Source organism: Lethenteron reissneri, chromosome 22, assembly GCF_015708825.2.
Source record: "Lethenteron reissneri isolate LAM-NWPU_2019-01 chromosome 22, ASM1570882v1, whole genome shotgun sequence".
NCBI lineage: Eukaryota > Metazoa > Chordata > Hyperoartia > Petromyzontiformes > Petromyzontidae > Lethenteron > Lethenteron reissneri.
Window position 1 is genome coordinate 6,922,547 of NC_083800.1, and position 19,107 is coordinate 6,941,653.

At 46.6% G+C, this 19,107-nt stretch overlaps 1 protein-coding gene across 1 annotated transcript in view; it reads right to left on the reverse strand.

Moving 5' to 3' along the window:
• Positions 1-18,585, reverse strand: part of SH3PXD2A (SH3 and PX domains 2A) — a 115,295-nt gene extending 96,710 nt beyond the window's left edge. The window contains 2 exon segments of the mRNA XM_061556481.1: positions 799-879; positions 17,244-18,585. Of these exon segments, the coding sequence (XP_061412465.1) occupies positions 799-879; positions 17,244-17,318 (156 nt within the window). The 5' untranslated portion in view covers positions 17,319-18,585.
• Between the last annotated feature and the right edge of the window lie 522 nt (positions 18,586-19,107).

Consider the following 19,107-nt stretch of genomic DNA (forward strand, 5'->3'; position numbering starts at 1 on the left):
CAGGCCTGTACCAGCAGCACCCGATGGCATTCTCTAGCGAGACACGGCAAGAGACCCGTTCAGCTCCCCTAAGCATACGGGACAGCCGACCTAATGAGGAGTGGTTGCCCTCTATCACGCCCTTCCTCCCGCACAGCAGCCGCGCCGGGAGCTGGGATTGGGGTTTAAAGAGACAAGCCTTGAGCTGCTAACCCTTGCTCTCAGAGACACGTGCGGTTGCCTCCGAGCCAGGCCGTGTGATAAATGGATCGACAGCCGAGAAGCGGGCCATGCGTTTCGAGGCGTAAGCCGTGCTTGCAGAATGCGTGTTTCCAATAAAAAAATAAAGAGATCTAAAACTGCTCGCAAAATGTCAAATGTGCATGAGTTTATATGCCACATGTCAAATGGATATACTTGCTGCGTTGTTAAATTATTATTACTTTTTACCAGAGAGCATGAGTGCGTGACAAACATTGCATATGACCATATAAATATAACTCAAGTTGCTCGCATTGAACAAGACAGACGAAGACATAAGGCATTGCACGGGTAGAATTCTCGCGCGTGATGAAATGCAAAAAAAATGCTTCATAATGGTATTCTTGTCGAACGGGGAGGGAGCCTAACGCTTCACTCCTTTTGTCAAGCTAAGGGGCGCTTATCCAGACATTTATTTCAGGACGCCAATTGGATTTGGATTTTAAACAGTTTCAAAGACCGTCAATTCCTTATATAGGCCCAGCGCATAAAAAAGGGCCGCAGAGAAACGACTGCGGGTAAAAACTTGAGCTGATCGTCCGTCAATGCTCGGTGTACCTGGAGGTCAAAGAACTTGCTGTAGCGCCTGAAGATGGCCTGCGAACTTCCGTCTGACCACGAGACACTGATGATGTACACCTGGAAAGACAGCATAGGGTGCATTGCACGATGTCAGGAAAGATAACACTTGCGCACACATAGATAAAATAGATATTTTTAAAAAACCTGCACATTTCAACAGTTTATCCAAAACATTCCGCCTGAAAAAACATTGCTACACCTCCCCCCTCCCCCAGCAAATAGCCCCATGTACTTTGTTGTTGTTGTTGTTCCTTAAAGCAAATAAACAAAAACGACGGCAACGTGGCAAACCTCATGGGCCAGCAGCTACAGAACGAGCAATGCTGACCTTCACGAGACCAATTATTGCCAAGCAGGGCGGCTGCCAAACATTTTTTGGTGGAAATGATTCGGAGGTTTATTTTAGTTGGCCAATGCCTTGGCGCCTTAAACTGAATTAGCAGATTTAGATTTATTTTTTTATTTGACCAGGAGATGGAGAACAACACATGCAGGCAGCGTCTTGGGTTAAATTACAAGTTGAATTTACAAATAAAGGCCGCACAGTGTCTGTCGTGCGGGTTGTTGGCCATACTTCACCACCCTGTTCAGTGTGGATCAGTGAAGTAGTAATGGTATGGAGCAGGGGGGGTGCGGGGGCTATGATACCTAGAACCATTTCAACCAGGTCCAGATGTGATACGCAAACAAATGTCAGCCAATGTGGCCGGGAACAAAACTCAAGATTGCTGGGTTTATAGCACGGCGCGCTAACCACTGCGCCACCGTTCCACGGGCGGCGGGGGGATCAATATCTCACAGTGAGCCTGTCGTAGGCCACAGACGTCCGAGTTGGCCCGACAAAGCAAACTTCCCAGAAATCCTGCCCACAACTCAGACGAAGAACGGCAACGTCCTGGAGAGAGACCACGATCGCGGAGTGTGTGCGAGCCGAGACGGACAACAAAAAGCCCCCCTCCCGGTTTAGAATGCCCCTCTGCTACCAGACAGCTACTTTGAAATGCAATTTGGTAACAAGCACCCACATGTATGCCTCGTCTTGTTTGTTAGTGCTGGGTTCCTGCCAAACCACAAACAACAATGTTGAAGATGTGCCCTATACACAACGAGGTGGGTATTGGATGACATTACAAATGCATATGTACCCCTGTCCCCTGCCCCATCAATAATAAATAATAATCAGATTTGGGAAATTCAACCAGCGATTGTTGAATTTTTTTTTTTAAATTGGACAAGACTAAGATTATTTACATTGGATCCAAAGTATAACATATATTTAGCCTGTAAGCGATAGGAACATGTGAACTTCGAAAAATAACTTTGCTTATTCTAGTCCACATGAAGCTGTGCATTAGCTATTTCACAATTCAACATCCACAAAAGTAAGAAAAATCATATTTTTTTAAAAAGATATTGATCTCAAATATAAACTCATAAGTTTGCACCTCCGATTAATACGGTTCGCTACGTGCGGTGCGAACAAAGTTGAACATAAAAACATGCATTCAATATAAATTCAATAAGTGTACTCGTTATTTCCTAACCCACTCATACATTGCTTTGCCGCACCATTCACTATCTTACTTTATCCATCCACCGGCTCCCCTGATATGAAATAAAAGTGAAATTCTACGACCATCCGACAACATATACGCTGCGTGTGACTTACCCCGGAGCCAGAGCAGAGGTGAATAATATTCGCCTTTGCACTACGGGAGAAGAATATTAAAAAACTCTGGAGGCACTCGACCGAAGATCAGCGTGCAAGCCCCACGCTCATCTCGGCCACGAGTGAGCCCACCGCTTCAACCAGGGATACAGGCAGCCCCCTTTCTATGAGCAGTGCGGAGGGACCCACGTGACCAAGCATGTGTTGTCCGTAGCACGTGTTCCAAGCAGCTGCTACCGTTGTCACCGCTGGCATTTCGACACATCTCATGGGCCCTATGCGATGCTTTGTGTGGGGGGCGGTGGCAGAGTTGGTTGCGGGCGAGGGGGTTGTGGAAGATGTGAGAAAAGTTGTGTGTTGTGTTTCTTCGCACAGCGAGGCTTACTATATAATTGAGGCTTTGCAAGCGCCGGCTATTTAAATGTTGAGCAAATGTTTCACACAAGCACGACCGTGCATCACCAACATTTCTCCACTGCCAAATAACTAATTTAAGCTTTATATTTATAATGGAATAATGTATGGCCTCGGCCTCAATAGAATAGTGTTGACAGTGCAATATTTTAATCTGGATTAATAAGAAGGCCATAATAAACAAATGCTGAATGAGATTATTTACATTTATTTTGTGTAATTCTCTTTTTTGGCCAACACACATTTTCAGCTGACTAGAGCACAAGCGTAGGTTTTCGCAGTTTTATGCGCTATACCTCTCCGATGTGTTTCCGTGCCGGCTAAAATATATCCGACATTTCGCTCACCGTGATCGGAGCTTCTTCAAGAACTCAAATGAAGAAGCTCCGAGCACGTGAAGTAAAACGTCGGACATCATTCTGAACAACATGTGATAAGACCCAAGGTTGCTCTCTTCCTTCACTAACTGCTTAGGCGAGCAATTATAACTTGTATTGAACAAAAAAAATAGCGGGCTTTGCTCACACACTGGCAGCTGTCGAGAGAAAAAAAAAACCTTCACGGCATTAAGGTGAACAGATGGACTCTGGCAATGGTCTATAGACTGCAGTGTTGAATAACTAATTGTCCTCAGGATTATAAATCAAAGTCGCCAAATTGAATAGTGGCAGAGGATAGAGTGAGCGAGCGAGCGAAGGTGGAGAGTGGCATTACGAGATTAGGATATTCCCTTTGCAAGGTGTTAGCAATAAGGCTCATCTCCCCAAATAAAAATCAATAAAGTGGTGCACACATTTCTATACAGTAGCCGATGATCTACAACCATCCTTCACCCTTGTCCAAGAGCTCCACAGTGCACCTCGTAATTTCCAAGCTCCCGTATTAGACCGCGCACATTCGTGAACCAACGAAAAGATATTTATCCAAGAACGAAGCCAATGACTGACACGAGTGAAATTTGGTTTCTTGCGGCGCCCGTTGACCAATCAACATGAGTGATGTGTGCGGGGCAGTGTGCGTCTGTGCCGAGCACAATTGTCAGATTGATTTTTTTTAAATCTCCAATTTAAGTCAATGGCATAAGCACTACGCATCTCTCTCACGTCCCGTTTGCAAATGCCCAAGACTTGCCCAATGTTTTATACACGGCGTTATTTTGCAAAAACAGATTATTAACATTCAACCACAAATGCTGACTTACGTTTTCGCGTTGTTATAATGTGACGAGGAAACATGCACGCGTGGAATTACAATGAGAGACAAGAGAGAGGAACGCGTGCATTAGAGAACGCGCATATGCACGATCTCCAACATATGAAGAAAAGTAAGTGGGCTTGGGCCGGAGATTCGTCGATCTGACGGACGACGATGGTCAAGAATAGCAACGGAGCGGCAGCCAATGACTGGTGACGCTGGCTTGAGTGGGGGGGGGATTGACCAGAGCTGTTGATGCTTGTCAAAAAACTCTGAAATGTCATCGTGAATCCATCCAGCTGCGTGGACCTTTGGAGTGTTGTCCCCCTTGTTGCGTAAAGAGGTGAAAGGTGTGCGCCTGGATTGCAAGTCCCGTGTGCCGTAGCAGCAGCATCCCACTCACACACCCCCCCACACCGTATGTGTGATGGGTGTTCTCCAGATACTCCACACTCCTCTCGCACGAAGACAAACACCGATGAGTGGAGTAGGTCAAACTGGCCATCGCCGTGCTGAGACTCAGTGAGGCTTTTCTGTCTACCGACATTCAATTGTTTTATTACCATTAGTCTAAACGAATCACCAAAGTATGATAATAAGTTTTTCCCCTTTTTCTGGCAACAAAACAGGTGTTAAGATTTTAAAACACCAAACTGAAAACTGGTGTTTTAACATCTTAACACCTGTTTTGTTGCCAGAAAAAAGGGGAAAAAACGATTATCATATTTTGGTACTGGCAAAGGATGTCCCATGATGAATCACCAGGAATGCACCCAATTTTTGTCACATCTCAGGAGCTAAGAGGGGTTGAGCCTGGATAGTGCGCGGATGGACGACCGCCATGCGTGAACGGGTTCTTATAGGGTGCGGATAGTGCAGAAAAATCCAATGTTGTACTGTACTCCATATGGCCCCACATTAATTTCCCCCAACTTCACACAGCCACATTGACTCGTAGAGTATGGTGAAATAACCCCCGCAACACGCAGTGTGAGGAAGCCTTCATCCAGCAGTGGATTTACAATACGGCTGCATGTGTCTGTTCATTAACATTTGACTGTCAAGACCAGATTGAAAATCTTTCCAGCGATAGATAAATGCTTTGGAGCCACCTAACATCCACACAGGGATACCGGTGATGCCAGAGATGGCTACAGATTATTGCTAAATGCACATTCTGTGAGACATATGCTCCATTCGAGTGTATTGTTTATTTGGGGATGCAAAGACAGGGGAATCACAAATGGGTCTCTGGTGTAAAGAATGGCCATCTAAATGAGGACCTCAAAGTTATTTTATGGACTACCATTACTGAGATAGGAGAACCTTGTTTTGACAGTGATCGCAATGGGACGGGAGACCGATGTCAAAGCTAAAGGTATACTGAGCGTTGACATTTCATCATAAAATACAGTCGCAACTAAGATTTATCCGTAGAAGGTCCCCCCAAAAAGACTAAATTTGTGACGCGTTATTTTGTGAATATCGCAAAAACTATTTTCAACTCTCAAAGCACAACATTTAGGAAATGGTGAGAATGTACGGTCATGTTTTTTTCCACTTTGGTCAAAGGTCCCTCGTCATGCATAGCTCATCATCAATGCCGAGGTCCTTGGTTCTTTCCGATCAGACTGATCCCTCACTAAACTCCGTACGACAACAAAATACAGGACTCCAATGCCGCGACATGTCAGACTGACTGACAGAATATATTACATTTCTTAAAATGCATATATTAGAAATAATACATCTATCCAGAAGCCAACTATGTAGCTTCAAAAAACCCTGATTGAGCTGTCAAAGAACCAGGTGCAAGTGCCCTCTTACACCCTAATTTACACAGAGCTGCAACCCACTCAGAAAAGGAAAACGTCATGTCACTGCAAACTACAATACTGGCCCATACTTCGAGTATAGCGGGACTGTATGTATGTCGTACTCCTCATCAGACGGGCCCTCAGACTTGCAGACGTGCGCCCGCCCGTCCGTCCGCTTAAAATCACGCTTCCCTGCATAATTGCCATCAATACGTGCGCACTCGAGTAGCCTGCACGCTCTCTGAATTGGCAGTGCAATGCAAAGGGCACGAAGAGAAATCGTTACCACCGCATGTTGAAGTGATCACAGTCTTCAGCCAAGTGGTTTGCGTCAGTAGCAGCAGCAGCAGCGAGCGAGTGACCTAACAATAACTCTGCCACGTGTACGCACGGAAAGTATTTCTCCATGAAGGATTTTTACTGCTGCCCATTTTGCTGTCCGAACACTCAGCCGTTCCGAATGAAATGCTAAATTTCCCAACTTTGGAAAGCAACGGAGCGATAAATTTGGACCGAAAATGTACCATCGAGTGTGCTCGCGAGCCGTCCGTTGTTATATGTTATTCTCATTCTGTCCTTCATAGCAAGGTTCAAGTATGGCTGTTTTTAACAAACTGTCAGTCTGCAGGATATTTTAATCAGGTCACTCCGTGTGTGTATTTTTAAAGGAGCCCAAGTCACAATGTTACTGTGATTTACAGTTAACTAAAAATGGACGTTTACAAATGAACGTATCTATTTATGCTGATCGGCGATGTAGCCGTGGTGTAATGGTTAACACACTGGATTTGAAATCCAGAGGTCATCCGTTCAATTCGACCTCCCAACTGGGCGGTCAAATAATGGTGCATGTTTCTGAACCCCCCCCCCCCCGCCCCCTATTCACCACTCCCTCCGTCAACCCAGCAGAATAAATGGGCACACCACAGTGACTCGCTAGGTCGCATGGAGTGGGGTGAAACGTGGTTACTCCTAACCTCTTGTAAAAACGTCCGTCCAGGATAGACGAGTCAGCCAAAATCCCCTCGAGAGGGCCTCTTCATTCCCTCTCTCTAGTGGCGGCCCTTCCGCCAGCAGTGGAGTGAGCAAGCAATTGCAGGGCTGTACCTTTTACCCTTTTGGGGTGCCGTGGTGTCCAGATGTTAACTGCCTTGCCTGGAATGCAATAGGTCGTGGGTTCGATCCCGACCCTGAGGCCTGTGTATTTGGAGTTTGTGTGTCTCTCTCCCCGTGGTCGCGTGGATTTGTTTCACTCCACATTAGAATCAGCGTGCACTCATGAGTATTTGGCTGCTAGGAATGTCCACATGATGATAAGCCACTTTGTTGAGCTCTCATTTGTAATAGCCAGATCGCTTCTGAAAAAGAGCTATGTAGCTCAGTGGGCCTTACCTGGTCAAATAAAAACAGTTATAGTAGTTTCCGTTTTTATCTGTTTAAATGGTTGAAGCGTGAGAATGTCCCTGAACCTGCTTTATGTTAACATGCCAGTGATATGACAAGGTGGGGTCTGTGAGCAGTGTAAACACTCAATGCCCACAGAGTCCAGAGGTTCACTCGAAATACTGTGCCCAATATCCATCTTCAAAACGACGGCGAGGCACTGCACTAGTAATTTGTGTTTTACTCCCTGCGTGACGCAGTTCTACAATCAGATGCGATTACTTTACTTTACTTCAGATTGGTCTATATGTCCACGCATTGGCTCTCCAAGGGTGTCGTTCGATACTCGACGTCGATGTACGGGCACACGTTTCTTGTGCCCACTGTTTCCGGCAGCGTCTTGGGATGTCGTTGCATTTGGGCGCTGTGCAAATCCACGCTCCAGGAGCGTAGTGTGTCAATTCAAAAGTCATTCGCTTGTCAACTTACTTGAATGTCCCCGTGTCTTCTCAGAGACCCACGGTGTAATGTGCACGTTCTCAATTGTAAAGCCGGTCAACCTTGCTGTCCTCTCTTTGCTGCCCTGAAGAAGGCCCATTTCCTGAACCATTGGACAACTATGTTTTCTTCTCTGTTATACGACAGTGTTGAAGACGAATGTGATGATTTGTTTTTTACTCGTGCAGTATTCATCTGCATCCTCCCCCCTCGTTCACCAACCTGGTTTGGCCAGCGTGGTGAAGTATAGTCAAGCAGCCCCCATCACTGACAGGGTGTGGGGGAAGCTTTCATCCAGCGGTCGATTGATAAAGTGGCGTCGAACAAACCACGTCCATCTGGAAGCCACCCGCACCCCGACACAATGCAACGCCATCTCTCTCGCCCTGCATGTCTAATTCCCTCCACGCCTCACCCCTTGTTCATTTCCACAGATATGTTAGGCTGCACGCAACTTTTTTACGCAATAGTCCTGACCCACCTCGCACCGTGGGAGTTTGCTCGCTTCAGGAAATATTTCTTGGCAAATGATGTCATGACACAACACATGATGATGACCTACTATTGGTAAGAAGGAAAAAAAAACGTCCACAAGGAATCGGGTAAGATAGCAGGCTTAATGTCTTCTCAAAGCAAGGCAGGCTTGTTGATAAAGTACATGCAATTTATTATCTGAGGGGGGGGGGGGGGAGCTGGGACAGATCGTGGCAAAAAATGAGGCCAACCAGCAAACCCTGGTACTAGACAAGAAGTACAATGTAAAAACAGACAACCGCTGGAAGTGCTATGCAGTACTCTCTAAGCATACTAATATTCACTAGCCAACCGATATTAACCTGCACACACAACACAAATAGCGGACTATTACAATATATATTAAAAAGTATTTATCCTTGATTCAGACAGATCTACAACATACGTACAGACCACCGCTGGAAGCGCTATGCACTACTCTCCAAGAATACTAATATTCTCTAGCCAACCAATATTAACCCGCACACACAATTTAGATAAAAGCAGGCATCATCAACAGATGTAAAAATTACTTTATGCTTCCTTGTGGACCATTTGTGGCAGGGTGTCGCAATGGTAACACTTGTGGCTCACGGCAAAAAGGGTCTGGGTTCGATACTCGACTCGGGCAGATTTCTGTATGCCGTTTGTGTCGTTCTGCACCTTTTTTTTGTATCGTTCGCCTCCTATAGCTAAAAAAATTAACCCGTAAAAACAAAGTTTTTCACTATAAATCCTTTATATGCGTGGCATCGGTTTCTTACAAAGAGCAAGACAATAAATTACAGTACGTGTTCAATGGGCCACAACCCAGCCCACATTGGTCTTTGAAACGGGCGGCTAGAGTCCTCTCGTCCTCTGGCTTGAGATGGCTGCCACCTATGGGTCAGATGATTGCCTGCTACCATTAAGCAATTGGTAATTAAATATAATTTTTTTTTCCTAAAAAGTGGAAAATTTTGGGAAAAAAATTTCATGAAAATAAATTGTCACGCACAACGAGTCTGTGTGCAAAATGTCAGCTCGATTGGATCACAAGAAGTGGGTTAAAAAACGACCGAAAGATTTGCACGGTCGTAAGCGCGCAAGCAAGTGAACTTAATATAAAGGATTTAAAAAGGAAACATGCAATGTAACGTGTATTGGCCGTACATGGCAATGAACACAACATTATCTGCAAATGAACTCAATCGGGATTAATATCCATCAAACCGGACAGGACCATCTTGAAAAGAGTCATTCGGCTTAGTGAGGACTTTCCTAAGGTAAGCAATAATAATGATAAAAAAATTATAATTCTGTGTAATAATGAATCCACCTCCGTCCTTCATCAAGACCTAAGAGAGAATGGCTTGATGATGACATGAGAAGAGATTGGTGCCAGACGGATGTGGCACTACTTGAGCATATTGGCACAAGACACAGGAACGTGGAAATTACGAAACGTGCAGTGGACTGCTACGGGCTATCTGCCCATGGATCGTGACGGTGATGGTGATGATGATGATTCTCCATCTCCGCATTAAATAAAAATGCACTCAGCATATTATCCTTCTTCATTTATGCTCATCAAAAGCATTTTGCTAAAGCAATTCGAGGACTGCAAGTCTGGGATTTTTGTGGTTAAGCAAATAGGTATGGATAACAAGTCCACAAAATCAATATGCTGATAAGACTAAAAATATAGTATCTGTTTGTGGAGATGCGTAAAGAAGGTCGATTTATTTCATTTTCAGGACAACGTTCTTGTACGAAATGGCCAGCCATATACGGAAGGTTGTGATTTGGCACTTAATTTACAATGTTGGAAAAAAATAAGATTTTTAATCCGCAGTTTCTCGGTATGTCATTCCCTACCAACAAAACACATACACGTGTTTTTTTCCCTCTCCCTGTTATTGCGAGAAACCTACTTGCATAATTCTGCAATTTTGGACGTACATTTCAGACACTTTAAATAAATGGGTAATCATGACCGTTATCACGAAGTGGCTTTGTACTTGGGTACAGTGTGTAAACCAATTAGGACTGTGATTATGAAAGCATTTGTCGGACGCACTCAAAACGAACCGATGTTTTCATCCATGCTGCGTATGGTGAGTTCATTTTCATGGGTGTGTTAAACTCTTGACCTTTTCCACAAATAAACCATATTTTACGAAATTATAGATAATCACCTCCAAAATTACACCCCATATGTATTATTTTCACAAATGAACTCAACACATTCATCAATAACACTGTGACATTAAAATAAAAATAAAATATAAGTGACGTTTCTGGTAATAGCGCTGTTTATAGCACGTAAAAAGAGGGACAAGAGAAAGAGTTAATAAGGACTGCAGACTACACTTAACACCATGGGGCCTAATGAGAATTAACTTTTTAAAATGTTTTTTGATGACTGGTATTATGTATTATTAGGATGATTTAGAAAACGCAGCCATGATATTGTCTAAGAACTGCACTAATGACAATTACTGATTTTTGCAGAGTGTTGCCAAACAGAACCAGCCAAAGTGAGCAAATTAGGAAAAGTCACACACTGGCATGGCTACGTAACGCTCTCCGACACACGTTTGTTTTTGAAAGTATTGGATTAGCAGCACGGAAACCAATAGGTAGCTCACAGAGCAAAAAACATTGGCAAAGTGGCAAATGCTGACGTGATGTTTGCTCTGATTTGTGCTTCCAAGTTTTGGGAAAAGCTTTGGACATGTTTCAATACAGTAAGCTCCAAACAACAACAACAACAAAACTTTACACTCCAGATTCATCCATATCGGATATTTGTTTCCTGAGAGTAACAGTGCATCAGCCTGCCCACTACTATGAACGGAGGGACAGACAGAGCTGACATAAGGGCTTGTAACCTTAGTTGGAAAGCAGCATTTAAGGCACAGGCACACAAAAGATGCGTCAACACGGCTGAAGGACATTGATGGGCACAGCCAAGTGACTGCGCATCTGCACACAAAGACAAAGATCCCCCCAATAGCCTTCACAGACTGTTGGGGCGAGTGCCGCGAGTGAGCACCTAATAAAGGCCAACACGATCAGCACCACACCCGGCCACCTTTATCTCCCCATTGCCGACTGTTCACGCACAAGGTACTAATTTTAGGCTGAGTCGACCTAGGAGAAGCCCGGGATCAGTTAAAAAAATGTTCCGTTGTTGTTGGTCGTGAACGCAAAATCAAACTCGGGTCACCGGGTTCACGGCGCAAAGCTCCAACCACTGCACAAACCACTACACCGCCGTTCATGCGCACGCACGCACACACACACGCGCGCGTACCCTCTCTCGCACACGCACACACACACACACGTGCCTGCCACAATCACGCATGCCACACGCCACTCGCCCAGCGGCAGTTGTCAAAATCCACGCAGGGTGAGGTCAGCCATGCACAAGCGGCGGTGGGTTGGTGGTGGTGGGGGGTGGTGGTCACACGAGTGAAAGGAGACGCGGCAGTGGCGGCAGAGTGTTTGTCTGGGCCCCCCTCAACAGGTGGCGGCTATCCAGAAAGTGGCACTGAAGTGACGAGCAGCTGGAGGTGGCGGGGGGGGGGCATTAGCGCGTGGGTGCCGCCTGCCACGCGCCCAACCGATGTCTTTTGTGGCACATGTTTAAAGGCCCTCTCTGTAATCTTAAAGAGACTGGAGGCACGCTGCGAATGCAAACGCAATTTCTGACGCGCTTTGTGCGCATGACTCTCATACAAAACACGCTACTCGAACGGTATTTTAAACTCGGTATTTGTGTACTGGGTGGACTGGTGTCTGCGCAGTGGTTAGCCCGATGTGCCTATGAATTTGGCAATCCTGGGTTTGATCCCTGGCCGTGGCTGTCAGCTGCGGGTGATATATCAACTCGTCTTTGTCCTCCCTCCAACTTCAACAACCTCACTCTGACCAGCATGGAGTACGGTCATATTACCGCAACGACTAGCATCAAAGAGCTGAGCATTACATACGTTTGTACATGTCGTATAAATGTTGTACTGTCATTGGTTTTATTACCATTTGCAAAAAAAAACCCAGTCAATTAGGAGCTGAACAATGCACTCCCCACACATTTGATGGTCCTGATTGAGGGTCGCGTTTTCAGGCAAGAATCAATTCTCACTGCAGTGAATGGCAGCGTCTCTAGTGATGCAACGTACTGCACATGGATGGAAATATATCCATGAAGTCTTATGCTTGAAAATCATTACATGTGTTACGAGCGTTAATTAACATCCCTGCAGCCTACGTATGATTAAAACTGAAGGTGGCATGGAAAGATGTTAGGTTTGCAATAACAACACAAGTCTAATGAAGGGAAATAAATTTGCACTTGCGAAATGAACTTTGCCCACACGTTGATTCATCTCCAGCAAGGTTGTAAGAAATAGGTGCGGCAACGGCTAGGTTGTCATCGCAAGCGGAGTGTCTCATATCCTGAAAGTGTGTGGCGTCCCAACCGAAAAGCATTCTGTTGGTGCATAGCATGAGATTGAGCGAAGCAAGGGTATGTATCGATCGTTTGGTCTGATGCGTGGCCCGACAACAATTCATTGCGCTCGTTCTTGAAACAATCTCTCCACCTTTGAAAGGCGGCACGTGCGACAAACGCGACGAGCCAATCGCCCTTTTCACCGTCCAAACACCTCTGCGCATTCTCCGGCCCAGACTTCCCTGGAATGGGTGGCAATGCAGGCGGACGGAGACGGCGGAAAGGGGGGGGGGGGATGGGGTGAAATAATTCCGTTACATTCAACACCTTTAATGAGGCAGTGTTGCAAGCAAGTAAGCCAGCAGGCTAGGCAGGCAGGCGAAGGGAGCGCAAACGCGGTTTCGAACACAAACGCTGTTCTGAGCGATAAACAGCGCGCCGCGTTTCTTATCCTGCCGGTGCGCAGTCGTCTGTGGCGGTGCGAGTCCGGATTAGAGGTAGGGGACGCGCAGGTTTTGAGCGTTCGCCGTTCGAGACGGAGCCGTGGGTGCTGGGCTATCTCCATCTACCACAGTGGACGCCACTCCAATTGTTAGTGCCTTAACGCATTGGTTCTGGCTGTGCACGGCATTATGGGGCAAGGGAGAATACACAACACACGTACACAGGTTGTTGTGTGTCACGGTGTAACGCGTGCCTTGATGTTTCAGTCTGGGGGGGGGGGGTAACACTACGTTGTGGTTTGCTGTCACCGTTACTGCACATATGACTTGTGTTCGCAGCTGCCTAACTTGTCCAGTGTCTCGTCAGCCATCAAAACCGTGAATGCCAAAATGAAGAGAACGACTCTTACAAGGCCACACACTGGCCACGACAAACAGGGTAGCTGCACCACAGCAAGAAACTGTAAACTTCGTGACCATCTCCTCTTTCTTGAAGCAAGCATTTGTAATAAATGTATTCCTACACGTGCAGGGTTACTCGCTTTTATTATTTACTGATGTTATCACCCTCTGTTTATTTGATTCAAGGCAGCGTAATCTTCCCTCGAACCAAATTATGTACGTGAAGAATGTATTACCTTGTTGGACAAGGATTCGGACTAGCTTGCTTGGCAATAACCCATCACAGAATAAATGTTTAAACAGTGCTATAGTGAAACAGATTTACACGTGTATCGTATGCACCCAATCTAACCTTTCCCCATGAAGTTCATTTTGACATCTTACCCACATATAACAGTGTACGTATCGGTACTTTGCGTTGACCGTGGTTGTATGAAAAGCTAAATCCTTAAAGCTGGCGAAGGCAATCACAGCTAATCATCCTCCAATTAGCAGCACACATTCAGCAACATCCACGGACGTGAAAAATCACGTTCGCTTGGTGCAGTCAGCTCGGTTATGAAGGCGTTTACAATTTTACGAGGGAGGGTATGCGTACCCATAACCGTAAAGTGTTTTATACAAAATTAAACCATTTTATTAAGTGTGTGTTTACTCTTCATTTGCCCAGCGCGAGGAGGCTATGTGGGCCGGTAAGAGGTGTACGGTGGCTTTGAATTCATGGGGGCAATCCAAAAACGTTGGGCACGGACCGCGAAATTTGTTGCAGTTCTGAAAGTAATCCTCCCAATTACGCGAAAAGACACACATTCGGACGTGTTGCAGCCAGCGTAATTGAGAAGGAATGCCTTTTCAAATTGCATGTCTTCCTGCTCGTGGAATAAATTGAGAGTTTTAATTCTCCCAAAGTCATGTTTAATCAAGAGAGAGGAAACGAACGACGTATAAAAAAAATGCACGGTCGTTAACTAAAATTAACGGTGTGGGTTTATATTTTATTTTACTTTAGTCAGGAAAGCTCATCTCTGTACGTCATCCCAAGTCTTGAGATTTACAGCCACTGCCAGGCGGTAACAATGCACGCCACTGTAGCAGCGTCTCGCTCAATCGGTGCGGCGGTTTAAGTCTTGCGGGGAAGATGAAATTCTCTCCGAAAATAGCGGCCAGGCATTGACCGCTAAAAAGTATGCGGACTATCTGGGATTCATCTCAGCAACAATTGCATAGAAAGAAACCGGAGATACCGCATTGAAAGACATTGCCTGCTGCCTTCTGTCTGTTTGTAACCGCAGTGAACAGGAGAGAGACAGAGAGCCAACGTGTCGTGCGTGGTAAGCTCTAACATTCATCCCGCCCTGTAACACACATACATGAAGGCGCATGTCTTGTACTCTTGAAGGACATTTGAGAAACAGGAGCTGCCGAAAAAAAACCGTCCGCTGTTTACGTTCCGTGACTGTGAACAATACGAAAGCTATTTGTACGATACATACAGTACCATAAAGGGAGGGAATAAAAAAAGCCCCCCCACTCTATTCCCTTGGCAATGCAAGTCTTGCGTTTATTTTCGGTGGTACAGTTGTTTACTACTGAGTGAATGAATGAATAGCTTCATAAGCCATGCGGGAGCCAACAGCGATGCATTTTTACTCTATTTTTGTTCTCTACACTGCACCTTTGTGACAAGTTGAGCTTATTTTCTCTCACCGAACATGGCAATTTTCACGTGAATGCGGATGCTAATACGGTAACTGAACGCGCGTGGTGTTTAATTGCATCACTCCTGAATATGAAACACGCGGATAGTGACGCCCGTTCCAGGAGACTTGAAAGCTACTCTGTTTAAAAAAAAATACTATAGAATAAAAATTGAAGGTGTGTGCATTCATACTTTGCCTGTGACCAAATCAACCAGCATGTGCCTGGTCTTGTCAGACCTCGGCGGCTAAGCAAGTTTGAGCCTCAATAGTACTCGGATGGGTGTAACTTTCTGACCCGCCCCTACGGGACACATCTGTGAAAAAGTGCTTTATAGGTCATCGGATTCCTCCAGCAGAAATAACGATTCCGATTCAAATGTGCTCCCATGTGGTGCGCGGGGCGATTCGTGGTGGACAGCTGAGGGCCGTGTAGCAAAATCAAGTATTGTGCTGTACTATGCACCAACGTCCATGCTCCCCTTCTACAACAAGAGGAGCACAGACGAGTAGATGCGGCAGCGTGGTGAAGTATGGTCACATAACCGATAACGAGTCGCGAGGCGTGGGAATACCGTCAATTCAGCATCCACGCATCGATTCCTCTAACCATGTTGAGGACTCGGGGTCATCCCCCACAGCGTGTAGCCACCACGATGTGTTCACCAATCACCACGCCGTGTTCACCACCACGCTGTGTTCAACAACCACACTGAGAGGCCTTACATCGTGCTGTTTGTTGCTGGTCGCTTGGCGTTTTGGGATTTTAGCAAAGCACCGCAAGTTTTGTTTGAAGCTGCATTGAACATCGGGCTGTACATGTGGTTCTACACAAGATACACGCAGCAGTACGGGACAGTGTTTGCCCAGAACGGTTCAGGGGTGGGTCGCATGAAACGCATTAAAGTTGTCTTCACTTGGTTTGCAATGTAAAGGGGAGATACACGCAGTGATTGGGAATTGTATGCAACTGGCCACGCGAGACTTTAGGATGAATCACCGTGGCACTCTTCTGCAATGGGCATAATACAAGGATGGAAACTGGTGTAGCAGAGCCAATTTGCTCCATTACAAGCAGCCGCGACACACACTCCACAAACACACGGTGTATAACATACACTCCACAAACACATGTATAACATACACTACAGAACACATGATGTATGACATACACTGCACAAACACATGATGTATAACACACACTCCATATACACATGATGTATAACATACACTCCACAAACACATGATGTATAACACACACTCCACACACACATGATGTATAACATACACTTCACAAACACGGGTGAACACACAACATGCGAGCCTCACAATCTGACAGCCGCGACAAAGCTTTACCAATTCCCAAAACACCAATCAATGAATCAAGCACGCATTGTTTCAGCCATGAGAGAGTGCAAGTCCCATACATCAGCGGATGCAAGTGCTCATGATTGCAATCATACGCGTGTCGTTCAATACGAGGTCGTGAGTGCGTTTCGGAGTACACGTGTGTTGTACACGCATTGTATTGAAACGCGTGATAGGATGTTGACAGTAACCGGATTTAAGGTTTACGACGCATATCCCCTCCAACACATGCAATATGTTTCACCACGCGTGTACGCGTGTGTGCCATTTGTATCAATGCAGTTATACAGATGTGTGCATGCATGCCCACTCGTATACGCATTCCGTTCTACGTGTGTTGGTGTATAGGAAATAGAGGCATGCACGTTGTGTTTGCGCGTTTACGGTCTACTACCTATGTGTGTGTTTGTGTTTGTACGGACTTAGATAGGCGTAGTGCGCGCATTGTCGGGAGTGTGTTTGTTTTGATCTGTTTGTGTGCGGTTGAGTTTGTACATCGGCGGTCGAGACTGCCGGAGGGAGAATCGTGGATGATGCATTGTGAAGAGCGGTGCAGGGTGAGGTTGCCACGTGACATATACGTACATAGTGCTTGCTGGGTGATCTCCTCTTTTCCACATCTTCAACTTTCACATCTTCTAACGTCCTCCGTGGCATCATCTTGCCAACAGTCGCGTGCTGTGATTGAGCTTTTTTTTATGCACTCACCCCCCCGATCAAATATTTCGGGTCAAAATAACAAATAAATAAACGTGTACCTCCCCCCCACCCCCCCAAAAAAAAAGTTTAATTAACGCGGCATAAATGCAAGGTATACTACTGACCAGCCAAATGTTGCCGTAACCTATTCGGTGCTATTCCTGGCTATGTTTACCTATCAGGTTGCGCTGGTGTGCTCACATCGCAAGACGTGCGAGTGTGTGCGTTCTCCAACATGTGCACGCGTGCGTCCTGTCAGCGCAAGTGCACGTGGAGTGCACGCACGCATCAGGGGCTGCTGCTGCTGTGCACGTGTACACGTGCGTACGTGCGTATGTCTACTCCTCTGTGACGTTAACCTAATCGGCTACGCTTGGACACCCACGTTAAGTAGACGCCGTGGCATCTGTCCATCATAGGTGCGCGATGAATAGACTCGCACAGTGTGAGCGTGTGGTGTAACAACTGTGTATGATCGATTGTGTATGCGGCGTGTCCGTGTGTGTGTGACCTGTGTGTACGTGCGTGTCCCCACTGGGCCTGTGTGTAGTAGTAAGCAGTGTCTCCAGTCCCTAATGGAGATGGCTGAAGGTAATCTCTCTTGGGGAGCGGCGGAAGAGAAAGACAGGAGGAGGGGGAGGGAGAGGAAGACGAGGAGGAAGACACCGGGGCGAACTCGACGAGAAGAAATAAACAAAACAAAAATAGTGAAATAAAATCAACTGCAGGGCTATCCCGCAACAGAGCAACACAGAGAGCTGAGGCAGATCGAAAGGATAGAGACTGTGGCTGTACACGAGATCTGTCTAGATAGCAGAGCTAGCTCGCAGCACGAAGCCTACAGCTAGCGAAGAGACGCAGCGACTCTGCCGTGTGCGTGGTTGTAGACATTACCAAAGAGCAGCTTACTACGGCGATGATGGTGGTGGTCAAGATGATGATAACGCCAGAGGAGGAGGGGTGGGGGTAAGGGGAGAACGCTGGGTGGAGAAGAAGAGAGGGCGAGCAGAGGCGAGAGAAGCGTGAGGATGCTGATGATGTGAAGCAGGAGGAGCAGCAGGAGGAGGAGGTGGAGGAGGAGGGGTGGGAGCGCGCTGGGTCGGGAAGAAGAGCGGGCGAGCAGGAAGATGCGAGAGTGGGAGAGACCGAGAGAGCAAAGCCCCTGGATGGTGGAGAAGCGCTGGGTTAGGGAGAAGCCTTGAGCGGCCGGCCACAGGAGGAAGGAGGTGATGAGGATGAGGAGAGAGGAGGAGGAGAGAGGAGGAGGAGGAGAGAGAGAGGGGAGGGGGGGCGCATAGGAGCGCGGACGCGACCCGAGCGCTCCGCCCTGCGCACTCTCGGCGCACGCGCACTGCCCCGTCTCTCCGGAAACATCAACCACAGCTGATGGCGAGAGTGTGTGCGTGTGTGTGGTTGTGTGTGTGGTTGTGAGTGTGTGTGGTTGTGTGTGCGTGTGGTTGTGTGTGTGTGTGGTTGTGTGTGTGTGGTTGTGTGTGGTTGTGTGTGTGCGTGTGGTGTGTGCGTGTGGTTGTGTGTGGTTGTGGTTGTGTGCGGTTGTGTGTGTGTGTGGTTGTGTGTGGATGTGTGTGTACGTGTGGTTGTGTGTGGTTGTGTGTGTGCGTGTGGTTGTGTGTGTGCGTGGTTGTGTGTGTGGTTGTGTGTGGTTGTGTGTGTGCGTGTGGTGTGTGTGGTTGCGTGGTTGTGTGTGCGTGTGGTTGTGTGTGTGCGTGTGGTTGTGTGTGTGTGTGGT